This window comes from Brassica oleracea, chromosome C4, assembly GCF_000695525.1.
Source record: "Brassica oleracea var. oleracea cultivar TO1000 chromosome C4, BOL, whole genome shotgun sequence".
In the NCBI taxonomy this organism is placed as follows: domain Eukaryota; kingdom Viridiplantae; phylum Streptophyta; class Magnoliopsida; order Brassicales; family Brassicaceae; genus Brassica; species Brassica oleracea.
Genome location: NC_027751.1, coordinates 50,424,178 through 50,443,172, shown reverse-complemented (window position 1 = coordinate 50,443,172; position 18,995 = coordinate 50,424,178). Strand labels below are relative to the sequence as shown.

The window sequence follows — 18,995 nt, the reverse complement described above, 5'->3', positions numbered from 1 at the left end:
AGACATCACTGACAAAACTACAACAGACAATCACAGATTAAAAAAAAAAATTGTATAATAAAACAATTGTCAGGAAAAGCATAATCGTGTTAAATAATAGTTTCCGTTAGTAATTTTTTTTTTTTTTGTCAAATTGAAATATCATTCAAAGTTCAAAGTCAAAAGACTTAGGATCCACGTAAACTGAAAAAAAGCACACCAATAGGTGCAAGAGAAATAAAAAACCAATAAAACTCCCAAGGGAGCATAACGTAAAGCTTGACGACCATAAGACAGTGATGACGTCAAGTTCTCCCTTTCTAGTGATGCTGAACCAGAGATGTTATCTAGTTGATGATGCCTCCATGAGAATACGAGCTTCAAGCCACGCCGGACCTCTGTAAGCAACATATGATTGTGATCTAGAGTCCCTTGTCAATTTGGCTTCGAATCATGACTTATTCTTGTTCTGTTTTTTTCATGTATAGTTCGACTTTGACGCTTCATGTAAGCCAAAACTTTCTTAACTAAGCACGTTTAATTAGGATCGTTAAAAAGGAAACTTCAATGAGCATTTTCTTGTCCTAAATAAGAAATTTTACATAAATTTTATACATTTGTCTTCAAGGAAACTTATACGACAGTCGAACAGGTATAACATCTAAATTATGAAATTGTCAAGTCGTATTACTTAATCTGGAGTCTAGCTAAGACTACGTAAATACAATTCTAGTTTTTGTCAAAATAAAAATACAATTCTAGTTACGTAAGAAGAATTGTAAACTATTTGTTGAAATATTGAATATTATTTATTTTTATTAATTTGTCCAACTTGCAGAAAATTAGATCTGCTAATCTATGTAAATGCATGTACAAATTAAATCTCAATTTAATTGAAAGTTAAATCTGAATATTATTTATTGTTCTTTGTCCAACTTGCAGAAAAAACAAGGCAGCGTCACGTTTTTGGAGATGACTGGCAATCATTTTAAATTGGATGATGATGTGGATAAGTAATACAAAATCCAAAGAAGAAACCATTTGGGATTTTATGATTGAAAAATTGCAACTACGGGTCAAAGCAAAGATGGACACATGATTTTACACCACAACCTTACCAGAGAGGGTCAATGCATAGGAACTTAAGATCGATATGGAATGGCAAAGTCAATATGATTTGAGTTGACTCCAATTATCGATCTCTAATATATAATGCATTCATTTTATCAATTGTCTATGAAACGGTTTAAGTATAATTTTATTTAATCTGAAAGAGTAAAAAGTTTTTACTAAAAACCACTGTTCCTTTGAAGTTCCAACTCGTAAGAGAGAGAAATTTAAGATTTTTTTTTAAGGTAAACAAAGAATATAACATATTAAAAAGAATAGTGTATGCTAAAAGCCAAAATCCATAACATGAAAAGAAAAAAAATACCCTAAAGCTATATACACTTGTAATAGAAAATCAAGGTTTGGTAATGAATTTACTGTGTGATGTTTACATTATATCGCTTACGTTAAAAATAATTACTATGTCGAAAACCGCCGTCGAAAACCAATAAAGTTTTATTACTAACATTAGTCTTCTTTTTTATGTTTAGTTATTATTAACATTAGTCTAAAGGCATCTTTATCAATGACATTTTGCCAAAATTTTCAATGTAGAATAATAAAGTTTGAAAAAGAAGAGAGAAAAAATGGGAAGAAATATTTATCTTTTGATAAACTCTACAAAAATGATAAAAGATTTGAAAGTCATATACATTACTAGATTAGGATGATATAAACTAGTATAAAGTTTCTCCGATTCAACTCTCCAATACTAAATTAAAATTGAATTGTACGAGGCATTACCGTATTGGCTATATTCATAAAGTATTGTTTGTTGCTTATAAAAAGAAAATTGATTAGAATAAGAGTAAGTACTAATTGTCGGACCGTCACTTTAAGTCATATCGAAATTGACAATCAGGGCCATTGTACCAGTATGGTGCTTTTTCCATCAAAAATGGAAGTAACGCAAAATATTTTTTAATCAACTTATAAAGCTTAAATACCGTTAGTGTCGTCACTTTTTTAGTCACGTTGGGTGTCCAATCCATTCGACACAACCCACTGATCATATCTATACTTTTTTGAAGTATTTTTTTTATTCGAGTTTTCACGTTAAAAGTTTTTGTTAATATCGTTTATATTCTAAATGCATTTTTATATATATTTTATTACACAATTAAAGATGAATATTATATTAATAATATCTTTTTTTTAAAGAAAAAAATATTTTTTATATATTGTGTTGTTATCTTAATGATTTTGTGTATATATTTTATTATATAATTAAAAACGAATTTCAATAATATCATATTTTTAGAAAAGAAGCTAATTTTTATATATTGTGTTGTTATCTTGAAATAATATTTTTCTATTATAAAATTTTAAAATTAAGATATACAACAGTTCATAAACAAATATTAGTTAAGCAAAAACATTTGCATAAATAAATTTTCTAAAATATTTTTAATATGTGAGTGTGTTTAATGATAAACTTTGTCATATATAAATAGTTTGATGTTTGATTTATTTTTTTGAAAACATAAATAATCACTTACCATACTGATTTGATTTAAACTAATAAATTATAGTAAGAAGATTATGTCCGTATACGCGGACAAAACAACTAATTTTATATATTAACCAAAGAAAGGAGGTCACATTTGTTTCAAAAAAAGTCTTGTCCTAGTCAAACAAACGTACTTCTTTCAGTACTGGTTAAGTTTAAGTTCATAATTTAGATCGGATTTAAAGTACTTCCAAATTTATTTTTTGAATAAAATTTTAATATCCTGAAATAGATCAAACTGATTCCCTTAAAAAAATGTAGAAAATATTTTGATTTCATTAGGTCGTATGAACTGAAGAAAGCATAACACTTTCATTAGTTCCTTAAACTGTCGTAAATTGTTAGTAAATATCTAAATGCAAATCTGAACGTTTTGAATTGCGACAATTTTGCTGGTTTCCAAAACCCAAAAATAAAATCCAAACTTTTTCATTTAAATGGGTATATATATATATATTAGAATGTAAAGCATATTGCCGAAAAGGAGAAAATATAAAAAAAAATCACATATTAAAAACACCCATATAAGTATAAAACGTTGAACTATATAAATCAACATTATTCGTAAATGATTAATCAAACTAGTTTGGGTTATAAAAATATTTTTATTCCTACCGCCTCTTGTCAAAATCTACAATTCTTAATCATCTAGATAAGAAATATTACATTTACGCAATGAAGATGTGTAGGAAATGTTAAGAGGATAGTTTTTTTGTTTTGATAAATATGTGAATTTATCATTAGAAATGAAGCTGATTTGTACCAAAAAAAAGTTATGTAGATAAGCCGATCGATTGGTGCCAAAAAAGATAAAAACATTAAAGGACTTTCATGTTGGGATACGAGATCAGTAGATCACCTACCACTACTAAAAATTGCTATAGCTGGCTGCCCAGCTCCTTTCATAGTACACACGATTAAACATATAGAAAAATTTCAATTACAACCCCAAACAAAAATATTTGTTTTCACGTCAAATAACTCATTTTGTAAGCGGTCATCGATCAGGATTAGGGACGGACCGAGAGTTTTATTTTTCATGGGCACTTAGTGTAATATATATCTAGTTAAGGGACATATAAATAAAATTTGGACTAATTGCTTAAGGAAAAATAAAAAAAAAAGAAGGTGGGGCATGTGTCACACCTTTGTTCAACCTACTTACGCGCCCCTGATCAGGGATTAAGTAGTTTTATTTTTCTTGAGAAAGGATTGATTAGTTTTTTGGGTCAACAAGAATTGTGTAACTTATTTGCTTATATAATTGTATACGTAATACGGAGGTGATATTATTATAAACCCATATGACCAGTTCAGATTTCATTCCCGTTAATGCGTGGCCACTTTTTTTTTTAATGCGTGGCCACTTTTTCTTATTGCCAAAAGTATCCATGTTTCGTTAATTAATTACGCCAGAAGTTATGAAGGAACTGTCAAGAATAATAACAGACTTCCGTAAGTGTGGTAAGATTTTTTTCCTAGCCTTGATTCACAAAACGTTATCTACCAGTCGAACAATATCATTGGACTATACCACTTCGTTTATTTCTCTTTTTGAAATAATATCTTTCTTTAGATAAAAAAGAAAAAGAAATAATATCTTTAAAAAAAATATTTACTTCTATTAATCAACCCAATAATCAAAAATATAAATGTCGATTACAAGCTTAAATTGAATAACACAATACTAATTCAAACAATATTAGCATAAAAAGGAATTCATTCTGCATGTATATTATAATATGTTGGAAGATAATATTTGGTTAGTTATAAACATTGACATTCGTAATAACAGCCAAAAAATCATTATCTGCTCATTGTAAAAAGTCATAACGATATGCAATAATGATGAATGCGGCCTCATCACCAAACTTTCGGTCTTTTTCATAACGACCGAACATTTTATTTGATTTTTGTAATTGAATTTTAAGGTATGCGATTAGAAATGGTCGTTCACACGGCGCTACAAGTCCCACAAAGCCTATTCATCTCAATTCTTTTTTTTAACTCACCACAAGTCTTAACCTTTGAATTAGTCAAAAGTCTTCGTTTCCCTGAGTTCTTAATAATTAATTACGGCTTACACTTGTTTGACTTTCTTTTGTATTCTTTGCGAAGAAATAACAGCGCATGTATATATTTATTTTGTTTTATTTTATTGCAACATGTGTATATATATAGACAGAACAGGAACAAAAGCCATATCACTTTCTTCTCATTTTCCCCTTATAGAGATAAGACTTGTGAAACCCTAAAAGCTGATATACATATCAGAAACTTAAAGAGGTTTAGCTAGTGAAAGTAATTAATGGCAATAAAAGAGAGATCATTAGAGGAGACACCAACATGGGCTGTTGCTGTTGTTTGCTTCGTTATTCTTTTCATCTCCATCTTGATCGAATATTTCTTGCACTTTATTGGTCATGTACGTATATTTCTTCTTCTCTTTTCCGTCTTTATATTGTCCAAATCTTCATTTTTTTTTCTTTTTTTCTCTTCTCCAGATTATAAGAAAATATACAATAATTTCATTATAGAAGGCCTCCAAAGCTTATTACATAATTCTTTTATCTTAGAAAATCAAAATTTAGTTGGACGTTGCTCGTATAATCTCAACTTTTTCTTTTATCATTGTAGTGGTTTAAGAAGAAGCATAAGAAAGCTTTGTGTGAAGCTCTTGAAAAGGTTAAAGCAGGCAAGTTTAGTTATTCTTCTATAAAGATTATTATAATGAATTCGGATATGTCATTTTATATCACAATCTGATCAATCTTTCCCTATTTGTTTTTCAAACTAACTTTTTTTTTTTGGTTTGCGATGAAAATAGAACTGATGCTACTGGGATTCATATCTCTTCTACTTGTTGTGTTACAAACACCAGTCTCCGAAATTTGCATCCCAAATAGAGCTGCTGCGACTTGGCATCCTTGTAGTAGGGCACAAGAGCTGGCTAAATATGGTCAAGATTATATCGACGATGGTCGCAAAATTCTTGAAGACTATGACTCCAACGACTTTTATAGTCCTCGTCGAAGTTTAGCCACCAAGGGTTATGACAAATGCGCAGAAAAGGCATGTTTTAATTACTGATTATTTTGTATCTTTTTAACGTTTCCTCCTTTTATTTAACAACTACTATCGGAATCTTATTATTATTTTATTGGTTTTGAATTATTATTTTCAGGGGAAAGTAGCATTAGTATCCGCGTACGGTATCCACCAGCTGCATATATTCATCTTTGTGCTCGCTGTTTTTCATGTTCTCTACTGTATTACAACCTATGCTTTGGGGAAGACCAAGGTGCATGATCTTTTCATACATTTTCACAAGTGCATATACACAAGTGCATATAATGTACTTATGCGTTTAGTTTTGTGATATGTAAATATGTAATATGCAGATGAAGAAATGGAAATCATGGGAGAAAGAGACCAAAACAATTGAATACCAATATGCCAATGGTATGTTTAGCCATTAATTATCTCATCGCCATAGAGTTTCTTTTGGCAGTAATATCCAAAGGAAATAAAAGCAAAACTCAGTCTATAAAGAAAATGAATATTGGTCGGATAAAATATGTTCGTGGGTGCTTGACTTTGGCAACTTACATGATCAAGTTGGTTTATTTAATTGATTAGTTGTTTTTTATTGACTTAATAATCGGACTTATCAGTGGAATATTCCGATGACACAACTTTTGTTTGACTCATGAATAAACAATTTAACGAAAGAAAGTACCCTCACTTTTTAAATTAACCATATATATGTGTACTGTCCTCTAGTATTTAACTGATTGATTAAATATTGTAGATCCAGAGAGGTTCAGATTTGCAAGAGATACATCGTTTGGACGTAGACATTTGAATGTATGGAGCAAGTCTTCTGTTACCCTCTGGATGGTAAGTTTTCAATTTATATATTTTATTTTTAAAAGTTCTATATTATTTTTTGCATTTTAAATTTGGTTAACAATAATAACAAAACTTATGGATAAATGGGGGGTATGCAGACTTGTTTCTTCAGACAGTTCTTTGGATCAGTGACAAAGGTCGATTATCTTACACTAAGACATGGGTTTATCATGGTAAATAATATTACTAATTACTATATATATTATATATTGTTTAATTCCATAATCGAATTTTTAATTGAAAAAAACATATTAATCGAGTAAGGGATGATTGGTGCAGGCACATTTGCCAGCAGGAAGTGAAGCTCGTTTCGATTTCCAAAAATACATTCAAAGATCTTTGGAAGAAGATTTCAAGGTTGTTGTCGGTATAAGGTCAGTTTCTCTATATAAATTCATTAATATTTTTTTCAATAATCTAGTTTTCCATAATATTATAAATATCTGATTAAATTACTTGTTAACAACATCTTTGTGTGTGAATGAAAATGCAGCCCACTGATATGGTGCATCGCTGTCCTGTTCATATTGACTAATACACATGGTTGGTCCTAAATCTTTATCATTTCATTGAACTAATCATACAAATTATATGTCGACGAAAATGACATATATTAACTTTCATTTCTTTTTGGAAATTATAATAGGATGGGCTTCCTATCTTTGGCTGCCTTTCATCCCTTTGCTTGTAAGTAATTATATACACATTACTTCAAATTCAAAATTTTGAACTGGTGTATTATGCTCAGTTGGTTTTGTTTGGCAGTTGTGATTGTGAACATATATTAATGATATTGATTAAATGGTTGGTATGTTTAATGAATTGAAGGTGATATTAGTAGTAGGAGCAAAACTTCAAGTAATAATATCAAAATTAGGACTAAGGATTCAAGATAAAGGAGATGTGGTTAAAGGAGCTCCTGTGGTTGAACCGGGTGATGATCTCTTTTGGTTTGGTCGTCCTCGTTTCATTCTCTTCCTCATTCACTTGGTTCTTTTCACGGTATAATTGGTTTACCCACCCATATGTATTTATTTATATATGTATTTCCTCTTTCTTTTAATTATAATTTTCCTAAAAACAATTGTTTTGCGTATTTTTTTACAGAATGCATTTCAACTGGCTTTCTTCGTTTGGAGCACTGTGAGCAACAATCCATCTCTTTTCAAATAACCAAATAAAATTCATGTTAAAAAGGTGTTTTCATTAAATTAATTGATGGCGGTTTTGTTATTAATTTTGCAGTACGAGTTCACACTTAAAAATTGCTTCCACCACAAAACGGAAGATATTACAATCAGGATCGTCATGGGGTCTGTTAATTTCCCCAACTAGCTATTTATAATATATACAACACTAATATATATTAAGTATGTTTTGTACCTTTACACTAAACTTTTCTTGTTGCATACGACAGGGTGTTAATACAAGTTCTATGCAGCTACATCACTCTACCTCTCTATGCTCTCGTGACTCAGGTATAGTCTAAGTTTCTAAACGTTTTGTTTGATACAGTTATGTACAACATATATTGCTAAACGTGACTCAGATAGCTAAATTGCTAAACGTAGTAGTATGCAAATATTCATATGATTGCTTTCTTCTCATAAAAACTACTCCCTCCGTTTTTTAAAGATTGATGTTTTGATTTTTCACACATATTAAAAAAACACATTAATCATGCATTGTTTTTAAAATTTATCAAATTTCAATGCTTTTTAACCAATAGTTTTTTCAATAAGTTCAATTAATTTTATTGAAATTTGCAATTTTTGTATAAGAAACATAGAAAAATTATCTTTGTGAAACAAATGCTTTTTCTACAACTTATATCTTAATTAAACAGAGGGAGTAACTTTTAGCAATGAGTGGTTAAATTCAATCTAATATATTCTCTCCGTTTATGAATAAGTGTCACTTTGACATTTTTAACACATATTAAGAAAATGACGAAAATATATGTAAGTTGTTATTAATTATACCTCTCTGACCAATATTATTTGAGATAAATAAAATTATTTATAAAATCAATGCAGTTTTCAATTAATTTTTATCTGAAAGTAAGTATAATTTGCATTAGAATTGTAAAGTGACACTTTTTTTAACAAGAAAAAAAATTAAAATGACACTTATTATGAAACATAAGGAGTATATAAGATCATTAGGGCATAACTTATTTTCAGTGTGGCCTTTCTGATCTGCCATTTGAATTTTGATATAATGTCAACATTTTAGACGTTTTCTTACTCCAAATTATTGTCGATAGTAGATTGATACTTGTTCAATTCTCATATATTTTATTATTACATATCAACTTGATATACGATTCTCTAACACTAAACCGTGATTACAGATGGGAACTTCAATGAGGCCGACTATTTTCAACGACAGGGTAGCCAATGCATTGAAAAAATGGCACAACACGGCCAAGAAACATACCAAACATGGACATTCTGGGTCCAACACACCTAGCCGCCCTACCACGCCAACACATGACATGTCACCAGTGCATCTCCTACACAACTACCATAACCGCAGCCTTGACCAGCAAACTAGCTTCACTGCCTCTCCTTCTCCTCCTAGATTCTCTGATTACGGCGGCCAAGGCCATCAACGTTTCTTTGATCCTGAATCTCAGAGTGTCTCTTGCCAACATGAGATCACAGATTCCGAAAACACCAATAGTCAGCATCCACATGCTGACACCACAAGTCCTGTTAGAGAAGAGAGAGAGCATGTCAGGGTTGATCTGCCAGAGTTTACTTTCAAGAAATGATATGAGTTATATACTTTACTTGCTGTTTACTCTTTGTAAATGATTTAAAGTTTCGAATGGCATCTTCTCTCTCTTTTCTTGTTTATATGATCAATTTTGATGTCAGCATTTGAATAATATTAAAACGTTTCATATTCATATTAACAGACAATTTATCACCAAATTTTCTAAACTTTCTTAGAACATTTTGGGTTTTGGATGTAGCCCAATTCTTCTCCATTAACCTGATCAAGCTAGAGCAAACAATTTCAAACAGAAGTTAGAAAACAATTAAGCAGTGATATTGTAACCAGAATTCAAGGGCTTCAAGCACACAACAACTAAATGGGCCAACATTAACTAATATCTACATAAAAGATATGGACATCTTAAGCCCGTCATGTCTTTGTATTGAGGCAAGCACATGTCTTTTATAGTTCTATGTAAAATTCTCACATATCATATCACATCACATAGATCGCTAACGGCCTGACTATATTCGAATTAGTAACGGTTGGAATTAACTATTGTTAAAATGCCGAGCGTGGCTCTCGGTTGTTGAAAATACTTTGACTGACATATCAGACAACTACATTCATCATTCCCTAATGTCCAATCACAAGCGAAACAGAGACTAGTGTGGTCCATCTTCTTTAGTGATTATTACAAATATTTGTTCATAATTAATAAAGTTGATTCCCAGAGCAAAAAATAAAACATTATTTCTCTCTCTATTTCCTTTTTAGTTTTCGTAATTAATTTCTTTTAGATGAAATTTCAAATTTATTCATCCTTATAGGGAGCTAACATTTCAAGAAAGAATGGTATGACTATTTTACTCTATTAGACTATGATCGGTAAAGAAAGAGACTAAAAAAAGGTGCCAAAACTAAAATGTGTGAGAAAACCACTGCTGTAAGAGACATGCATACTTGTGACCGGGCTTGTACTTGAGTGATGAGATTCGATTTCGCATGGCCTTGTCAATTACAGTGCACATAGAATTTGTTGTCATCCAACTTGTATGGTTTTCATAATTACTTTTTTTTTTTTTTCATAATTACTTTACCACCCAAGATTTTATTAAAATGGATAGATGTTCAACGAAGTGGTATGATTTTTCTACAAGTCTATATAAAGTATATTTTGAGAGTAGAAAGAGTATAATTGCTCGTTTCAGAAAACATATGACTTTTATAGTTAAATTATTTTCTTTGCACTTCTATGAATGAACACGTATATGCTTATTGATACGTATATACGCTGTTTTATATTAAGAAGAGAAAATTTTCTTTACAAAAAGAAAAAGTTCAGGCTATATACATAATACATTGCAATGTGATTGTGTCATACAGTCTCGCACGTGGTTGGATGTATGCTTGGAATAGTCAAAGGCGCTGCAGGCTAAACTTTTCCTAGGGTTTCTTCCTCCTAGTATTTAATAACTACATTTCTGTTTTAATATGCATTTCCTATTTCTCAGATGTTATATCATCCATGATTAGTTAATTAGTCAGAGATATAATAGTAGTTGAATATCTCAGTGATCACGACAAACAACTAAGTTAACTAATGAAGCCCCTTCATGTTTGTATTGTAGTACTATTTTTCATTAATTCAATTCTCTAAAAGTATCATTTTCCTTACAACTAATCAAAGTCATTTTGTAATTAATAAGGTTTTTTTTTTTGGTCAAGTAATTAATAAGATCTTTAAAAGATAAACGGTACCTGCAAAGTCTATTTTTGCAACATGTATTAATCTTTGGCAATTAAAACACGAAGAATCAAACGACTGTGTGATTGATTTTGTATCTTTTTACATTATATATGGCTTAATACTAATGGCTAGAATTAGTATTATGTGTATCGTACATGTGATTAAAAAAATTTGATAAGTGTTTTTTTTTGTCAAGTATGTGAATTTACTTGTGAAAGAAATAACAAGGAGATACAAGATAAACTTGAATCTAGTACTGCTAATGAAGCACAATCTACTTAAGGATCCCAAACAGATAAAAAGACCCTTAAGTACAAGATTAGGTCTAATCTAATTCCTAAGAAAGAGATTAAAGCTAAATGAGTCGGTAGATATTGCAGAAAGAGTTTTGGCCACCCGTAATAAGCTATAACGCCGGGATATCAATTGCTACGCAGTCATTGGAACAGTTTGAACGGAAAGGTCCCGAGGGACACTCGACCACACGACAGGCGGAAGCGGTTGGCTTCCCGGCCCGGCCATTAGAGGATACGACCAGTCAAACCAAACCAGAGGCATGGAAGGAGGCGACTGTGACTCCCAAAAGATGTAGAATCCACTAGCGCTGATGAACAAAGACTCTTGAAGATGCAGACAGCAAGATACCTGTGATAAATTGTTAATAAATTTACATATATATGGCTTATGTACGATTGTTCAAAAATGAAAATTAAGGCTTATTTACGTATTACCGGCTAGAACTTGATATTATATGTATATGGTTAGGGCTGGACATTTTATCCGTTAATTTGATTCGATTCGTTATTCATCTCGATTCGATCCGAAAATTCCGGATATCCATAAACTTTCGAAGCACAGCAAATACTAAAAATCAATATCCGTTAAAATCGAAACAAATCACAAATATTAATTTTTTGGGAAGCGGATATCCGATCCGATCCGGAAATATATATAAATACATTTATATCTTGATTATATTTAAAGTTTTTAATGTAGAAAATTATATAATTATTATTCTAACATATGATTTGATAAATTCTATTCACATTACTTATATAAAAGTATTACAAAAAAGGAAGAAAACACATTTATGACAATTATAATTTTTTTCTTAAGTTTTGTGTTATTATAATTGTTAACTAAGTTCAAAAAATTTACAAAATATGTAGATTCACTACTTCTTTTAATTTTTATCATATATATCATGCAAAAAAAATATTTTACAAAACAAATTTATATCAAAATTTTAAGATTATTTGTATTAATCAAAACATATGAGATATCCATAAGTATTCGTAAATATCCGCAAATATCTATTTATTTTCCGGATATCCGTTTTTCCGAATACTCGTATTTTTCCGAAGTAAAGCAAATTGAAAAATTAGATATCCGTGACATACGAATTAAATCACAAATACCTTCAAAAACTCGGATATCCGATCCGTGCCTAGGCCTATATAGGGTACATGCATGTGACGTACTTTCCTTTTGATTTATTAAAGCTATTTAAATAGTATTAAGTCAGTTCAAAGAGCTTTAATACTTGATATTATGTATATTTTTTTGGGTCAAACATACTTGATATTATGTATATCGGACGCTTTACTGAGATTTTATTTATATTTAAATAGTATTTATAATTTAAATCTGTTCCAATAGCTTTACTTGTTTGAATGGTTTGTTTGATTATAATAATTCTCACTCAGATAACTATGATTAATTTCAGTGGATTTCAAGGGATATAAATCTAGGTTGTCTAGAATTAAAATGATGGGAATAAGGAACTTAGCCTATTTATAATTAACAAAAAAAAATTCACAAGTAAATATAGACCAAAATAGTACTCTATTTGTAGTTATTAAATTCCAAATTCTTGAACCTTAATTGATTATATTATCTCTACCTAATTAGTCTATATCTTTATTAAAACCTATAATGTGGCAATTTTCAAAGTGAGATCAACAAACCAGATGCAATCATTGCAGCACATCACGGAATCAAATTCAGAAATGTGTGATGCATTTTCGTGCATTTTTACAATTGTGCGATTGAACCACAATTTATAAGTACAAAATAAGTCATAAGGGTAAGTCACAAGTTTATATTCTACATTTACATATTACAAAAACGATATGATTGAGAGATACAAAAGAATCTGAACCGTACGGGAATGTAATAATTAGCTATCGATATAATTTAACAATTTCATAGCCAACTAAACTACATTGATGTGAATACAGAAGGGATCCTCGTAAGAAATGCTGTGATAAGACAAACATTTGTACTAGAAAATACGAATCGAAAGACTAGATCGGAATCAGAGGGTCACCTAAATATCTATCAGTGGAAATGTGGAATATACTGAAGACCACAAGAAGCATATGTCTCTATACAGTTTCATCAGCTACCTTGTAATCTTCTGCACATGATTGGATGGAGCAATTAACAGCGACTTCTAAAAAACAAGCTCAACACAATTTAATTAACTGGTACTAAAACATAAGTATATATATACTAGATTTTGATGCTTGCTTGGAAAGTGCGAAAGTTATTTCTTCAAAAAAAATTTATAAGAAGCAAAAATTTGATAATTATAAAATTATGTGTTTAAAGTTTGTAACTTATAATACATTTATTGTTGTGTTGACCTGACCCGTATCTATATGATATTCGCTAAATCCGGTGATCCGTATATAAACCACCACTATTTAAGAATTCGATAAATTTTGGATTAAATCCAAAACCCGTTATTAACCTATCACCTAGCACTGATTGACTCATGAAAACTAAGATATATCTAATGATATATAAAAAACATTAATTAAATAAACTATTTAATTTATGATTTTTTATTTTAAAATTTTATTACTATAAATCATTAAAAATACAGAAGACCAAAATATATTGATTGGTTTTCATTATTGATAATTTATTATAAATTTATCCTTTTAATTTTAATAGAAAAGATGGCACCAAGAAAAAAAAAAATTTTTTTTTTTTTTTTTTTTTTTTTTCTTTTTTTTTGTCAGCACAATAAAATTTTGTTTATTGGGATAAATCATTACTATTTTGATCATCAGATTCATGAAACACGGTTAGAGAAAATGATATGTTAGTATAATATATTTATATGAAAATATGCTTGGCTCCTCATACACCATCCACGGAGATCCTCGAGATGTAGATGTAGATATATATATATATATATATATATATATATATATATATGAAAAAATTTTAAATAGATTTTTAGGATGATTTCTTTTTAATAATGTAGATATATATATATATATGAAAATATGCTTGGCTCCTCATATGCCATCCACGGAGATCCTCGAGATGGTCGATGAGCTTAGTGTATGGCATACAGGGAGCCAGGCATATATATAAATACATCAACATGTGCTTCTATGTATATACATATCATGATGCATAAACGTGTATGTATTGAAACTAATTGCCTACAAGAGATCGTTGTCTAGTTCTATTTTTAAGTAAAGCTATCTCCACCTGAACATGCATGAACATATACAAGTAATAATATGGAGGTATATAAACAAGCTAAAACATGGACTGTGATGATTTGCATGTACGGAAATGGAATTGAAGAGATCTTTTGCTCTCTCTCTAGATCTCTCTCTCTCTCGCACTATTTCTCTATCAGGAGGAATTAAGGTTAGGGTTCTTAAAAGAGACAATAAGAATCAACAAACAAAATATATGGGGTGAGATTGGAGATGCAGAGAGAAAAAGATGGAAGCAATAGATGTTGAAGGTGATTTAGAGAGGAGGAGAAAAGGTTTATATGAAATAATTAAGACTGAGGTGGCGAGATAGACAAGAGGAAAGCAAATTAAAAGAGAGGTGTTTGGGTCAAAAAAAGAAGATAAAAATAACAGATGAAAATGAAAAAAAAAAGTAAAAAAGCAAAGGGAAAAAGACAGACCCACAAGAAACCCTAAGGAAAGGGCAAGAATGAAGGGATAAAGGCAAAATGCTAAAATTAGGGCATAAATATTTATTTTTTGGTTAATTTGTTTAGTCTTTTGAGAGTGAAACAAGGATTACATGTGGGGTTGCTTCAGCATCTCATCCTCTCACCACCTCTCTAAATATAGACATCCATGACAGTCATACACATCACCATCCAGATCACACATGCATGAGCCTAAGAGTGGCATCATGGTGGTAGGTATGATTAAGTTAGGGAGGAAATTTCGCAGGACATGATTAAAGGGAGAGGAGAGAGATAAATATAAGAACCCTAAAAGAGGAGAGAGTGTGTTTGAAATCTCATTTTCTGAGTCTGGTGGTCTTAGAAAAGCTAAAGGTTGCTTTTCTATTCTCTGAAGCTCATTTTGTCTGCAAGTGTTTGGATACACATGGATTCCTCTATCTCCTTCACTTTTTTCCAAACTCCAATTTTTATTATTATTATCATTTCGACTCCGAATATTATTCGTTTTGTTATTAGCTATCTCTTCTCTATTTACATGTCTTTCATATATTGGCTATATTCATATTCTTACATATAAAGGGCTATTATTAACCGGGGAATATGGTACACCGCATATCTGTTGTCAATGTAATAATGTAACAACAAACCATGAAAAGAAATTAAGGGACACGACCCATAATCTTGCAACTAATTAATATTTGTTATAATATATACAACTATTTAATCAGAGGACATTGCCTATAAGAAAGTATAGAGAGAAGTGAAGTAATTGTTTAAACTTTAAACTAAGATTCTCTCTTTGACTCTTCTGTTTAGACTAAGGAACAAATCCATAGTGTTTACTACACAATCCTTGCTGTACTTTTGCCTACCCACCAATTATCACATGTCTATCTAAATAAATGCATGCGCAAGCACCCTTGTATTATATATTTTCTTAGTTGTTGTGTGTGTCTATGTCTGAGTTGTACGTAGATTTATTCGCTCACACGTATCTATGGAATGAATAGTGGTAAGTTTGTGGACCATTTGCATCATGTGCATTATGTGAATCTTTCTCAAATATTTGGGTTTAGTAGATACGTTGCATTCAAACAAAAAGAGAGAGTTGCATTCATGTTAGAAGTCAAGTACTAGTGTGTGTACACCATTCTACAAAGACTTGGGAATAACATAAGATTTTGTACGAACCAGAAAATGTTTCTCCTCGAAATGTTAATTTGTTTTCAGTAATTGTTCAAAATACAAGTATTGGTGTTTTACAGGTTCGCGTAATTGATTTTGTAATGTCATGATGTGAATGGCGACCGCATTAAGTTTGATTGTTATTAGCTATCGCATTAATCCTGCAACGCTTAATAAATGTATCTACAAACGAAAGAATGTTTTTATTATTGTTCGGCGGCTGCGTCTGTGTTGTTCTATGCTAATTACTTATGGCGTCATGGCAGACGCATGGACTAGCCGCGTGCCACACGCTTGTTCTTAGTATAAAAATCCTATATATTATGAACCTAAAATGATATGACCTAACATTCGAAGTAAAAAAAAATGTTTTAATTTAATACATGGGAAGAACATATACGTATGCGTCATTTGTCCGTGATTATTTTCTTAGATAATATTTAAAGAGATAGTAGAAGTAGTTTTGTTTTGTGGTTACGCATTAATGATTATTTCTCGTACATACGATGCGTTTAATTTTCTTTAACTATGTTGTTTAAGCCAATAGATATAAGCGTAGGAGATGGTGAGTCTGTCAAATAGTCAGACCACTTCAGTAGTATATAAAACAGTCATCTCGAGATTAAAGACAAGAGTAGGTGCAATTCTTTTTTATGACCCTAGCTAGCTCGTGCTTTAACTTTATTTTGACCCCTTTGATCTTTTGTTGGCCCATGAGGCAATGTTCATTTCTTTTGGTCGACATGACTATTTAAATTTTCATTCATGTTTAACATAATGTTCTTTTTTTCCTCTTTTTGAGGTTTTTCATAATGTGTTAACTCTATTTTTGAGTTTAATGCATTGAGAGCTAATGATGAGTGAAACCCCCGCCAATTTTGATGATTCGCTTTTATATTGTTTAAATTTTTTTTTTTGAAAATATCTAATCTATTAAAACAGGAGTACAAATAGTATTTAACCCTGAGTTTTCCTCAATAATTACAGGAGAATGCCACTAAAATTAAAACAGAAAACAGGAGTACAAATAGTATTTAACCCTGAGTTTTCCTCAATAATTACAGGAGAATGCCACTGAAATTAAAACACAATCGTTTCATATACAATCATTAATAACCCTTTCCTTCGGTGGCCAATCCATTGTGCTAATCCAATTCGTTCGCCAGCCCATCAATTTGCCAACTTTGTTACCAATAAATTAGTTTAGGTTAGGCTTATTATAACTTTATGGCCCAGATAATATTGACTATTTATAAAATTCAAAACCAAATCAACAAAACATATGACCAATTTTTTATCTGTTAGCTAACTCATCACAAATGAAACGATTGATCTAAGTTTACGAAAACATGAAATTTGTAATTGATATGAGATTATGTGTTTTCAGTAACCAATACATGAGTAGTCGATTTCTTAACATTATTTATATCGTTTTTGATTTATGAAGACCAACATTGGGTAGCTGATTTAATGGTTTAGGTATTTTATGGTTTAGCTGAATTCTGATATGATTATATTTAATGAGTATAGAATCGAAACTAACCATAATTTTTTCCTTGCAAAACTCAACATCTTTCAAAACATCATTCCTGCTTCTACGCAATATCAATTAGCTGGAGAATATCATAACTAAATATTCCTTTTTGAAAAACAAAACAATATGACGATTTTGTTTTCTACGCAGTCGCGCATATCAATTAACTACTGAGATCATTATATTATGTGTTTAACAAAGTATATAGGAAAAAGTGAATGGATCTGTAATCATTTAAAAACATATATTTGGTTGGATTTTGCGAGTAAATCATAACTAACCAAATCATTTTTAGTTACTCGAATTTAACATGCCCTTTCCAGTCCCAAGTATATATATATCTCTTATATGTATTGTCAAACGCATCACAAAAAAAAAAATCTCAACCTAAACATGTCTATTGTGACGGCTTTTACTCCTCTCACAAAATGTTATGTGCATATGTAAAAAAATATGTAATATGATAAATGTAACATTAAATATATGTTTTATATTGAACAAAATTACATCCGCGCGGATGCGCGGGTCAAAGGCTAGTATTGTTTAAAATTGCAATTTCATATTATGATGTATTTGACATACTTATGTTTTTTGTTTCTTTTCAAAATTTAACAACATATTTGAAAAGTTATTTTCATATTAGTTTTTTTTTGGTGAACACATCTCATTTAATATTCTAGTGTCCATTGTCTATAAAATTTGAATCATCCATCCAATGTACGGTTAATTATGTTCTCCTCTCATCATTTTGTTGCGAGATTGAAGATTCAAAATCCTGGTCCGATCAGTTGGCCCGATTAAGACCAGTAATTCAATAAGGCCAACATCCGGCCCACTTTCAAATGATTGATGCAAACGTAGACCCACCTAACCCCTTTAATTAATTATACGAGGGTTATAAGTTACATTTAAAAACAAAAGGACAATATTGTTAACTGTATAGAAATTAGAGGATTGTTTTGCAGTTTCAATGGTTTTGTTGAATCAGACAAACAATTACTATCCATCCATACGTGCGAGCTAGGAGACAGGCACGTGTGAACGATGACGTGAACACAAAACATAGAGAAACTTAGAGCGTCCGCAACGGGGGTTCATCCCGAATCCTTAACGCTAAAGCATATGTTAGTTTTAATATAATAATAATATTTAGGCTAATAAACGTAAGGATTGGTCCGTAATTAGGAGGTTTAAGGACTTGATCCTTGTGGTACGTGGCCGAATTTGAGTGGATCGATCGTTAAAGCTGGAGATTTATTAGTTTTTTAGAATCAGTCTTCTTCTTTCCCTCAGCGATCGTCGGAGAGATATTTTCCCGTCGAAGAAAATGAAG

At 30.7% G+C, this 18,995-nt stretch overlaps 1 protein-coding gene across 1 annotated transcript; it reads left to right on the top strand.

Moving 5' to 3' along the window:
* Positions 1 to 4,822: 4,822 nt before the first annotated feature.
* LOC106339845 (MLO-like protein 12) lies at positions 4,823 to 9,423 on the top strand. Its single transcript, XM_013778713.1, has 15 exons — positions 4,823 to 5,024; positions 5,237 to 5,294; positions 5,427 to 5,671; positions 5,784 to 5,900; positions 6,001 to 6,061; positions 6,411 to 6,499; positions 6,610 to 6,684; positions 6,791 to 6,885; positions 7,005 to 7,054; positions 7,158 to 7,198; positions 7,340 to 7,513; positions 7,619 to 7,654; positions 7,757 to 7,824; positions 7,929 to 7,989; positions 8,865 to 9,423. Exons 1-15 carry the CDS (start codon positions 4,908 to 4,910, stop codon positions 9,285 to 9,287), a joined length of 1,710 nt encoding a protein of 569 aa, XP_013634167.1. The 5' UTR covers positions 4,823 to 4,907; the 3' UTR covers positions 9,288 to 9,423.
* The last annotated feature ends 9,572 nt before the right edge of the window (positions 9,424 to 18,995 follow it).

Excerpts from the sequence above, each read along its gene's own strand:
- LOC106339845 (XM_013778713.1), top strand. The coding sequence starts at position 4,908 with ATGGCAATAAAAGAGAGATCATTAGAGGAGACACCAACATGGGCTGTT. Across the intron at positions 5,672-5,783 it reads ATGACAAATGCGCAGAAAAG|GGGAAAGTAGCATTAGTATC; the intron begins GCATGTTTTAAT and ends TATTATTTTCAG. Across the intron at positions 6,685-6,790 it reads TAAGACATGGGTTTATCATG|GCACATTTGCCAGCAGGAAG; the intron begins GTAAATAATATT and ends TGATTGGTGCAG.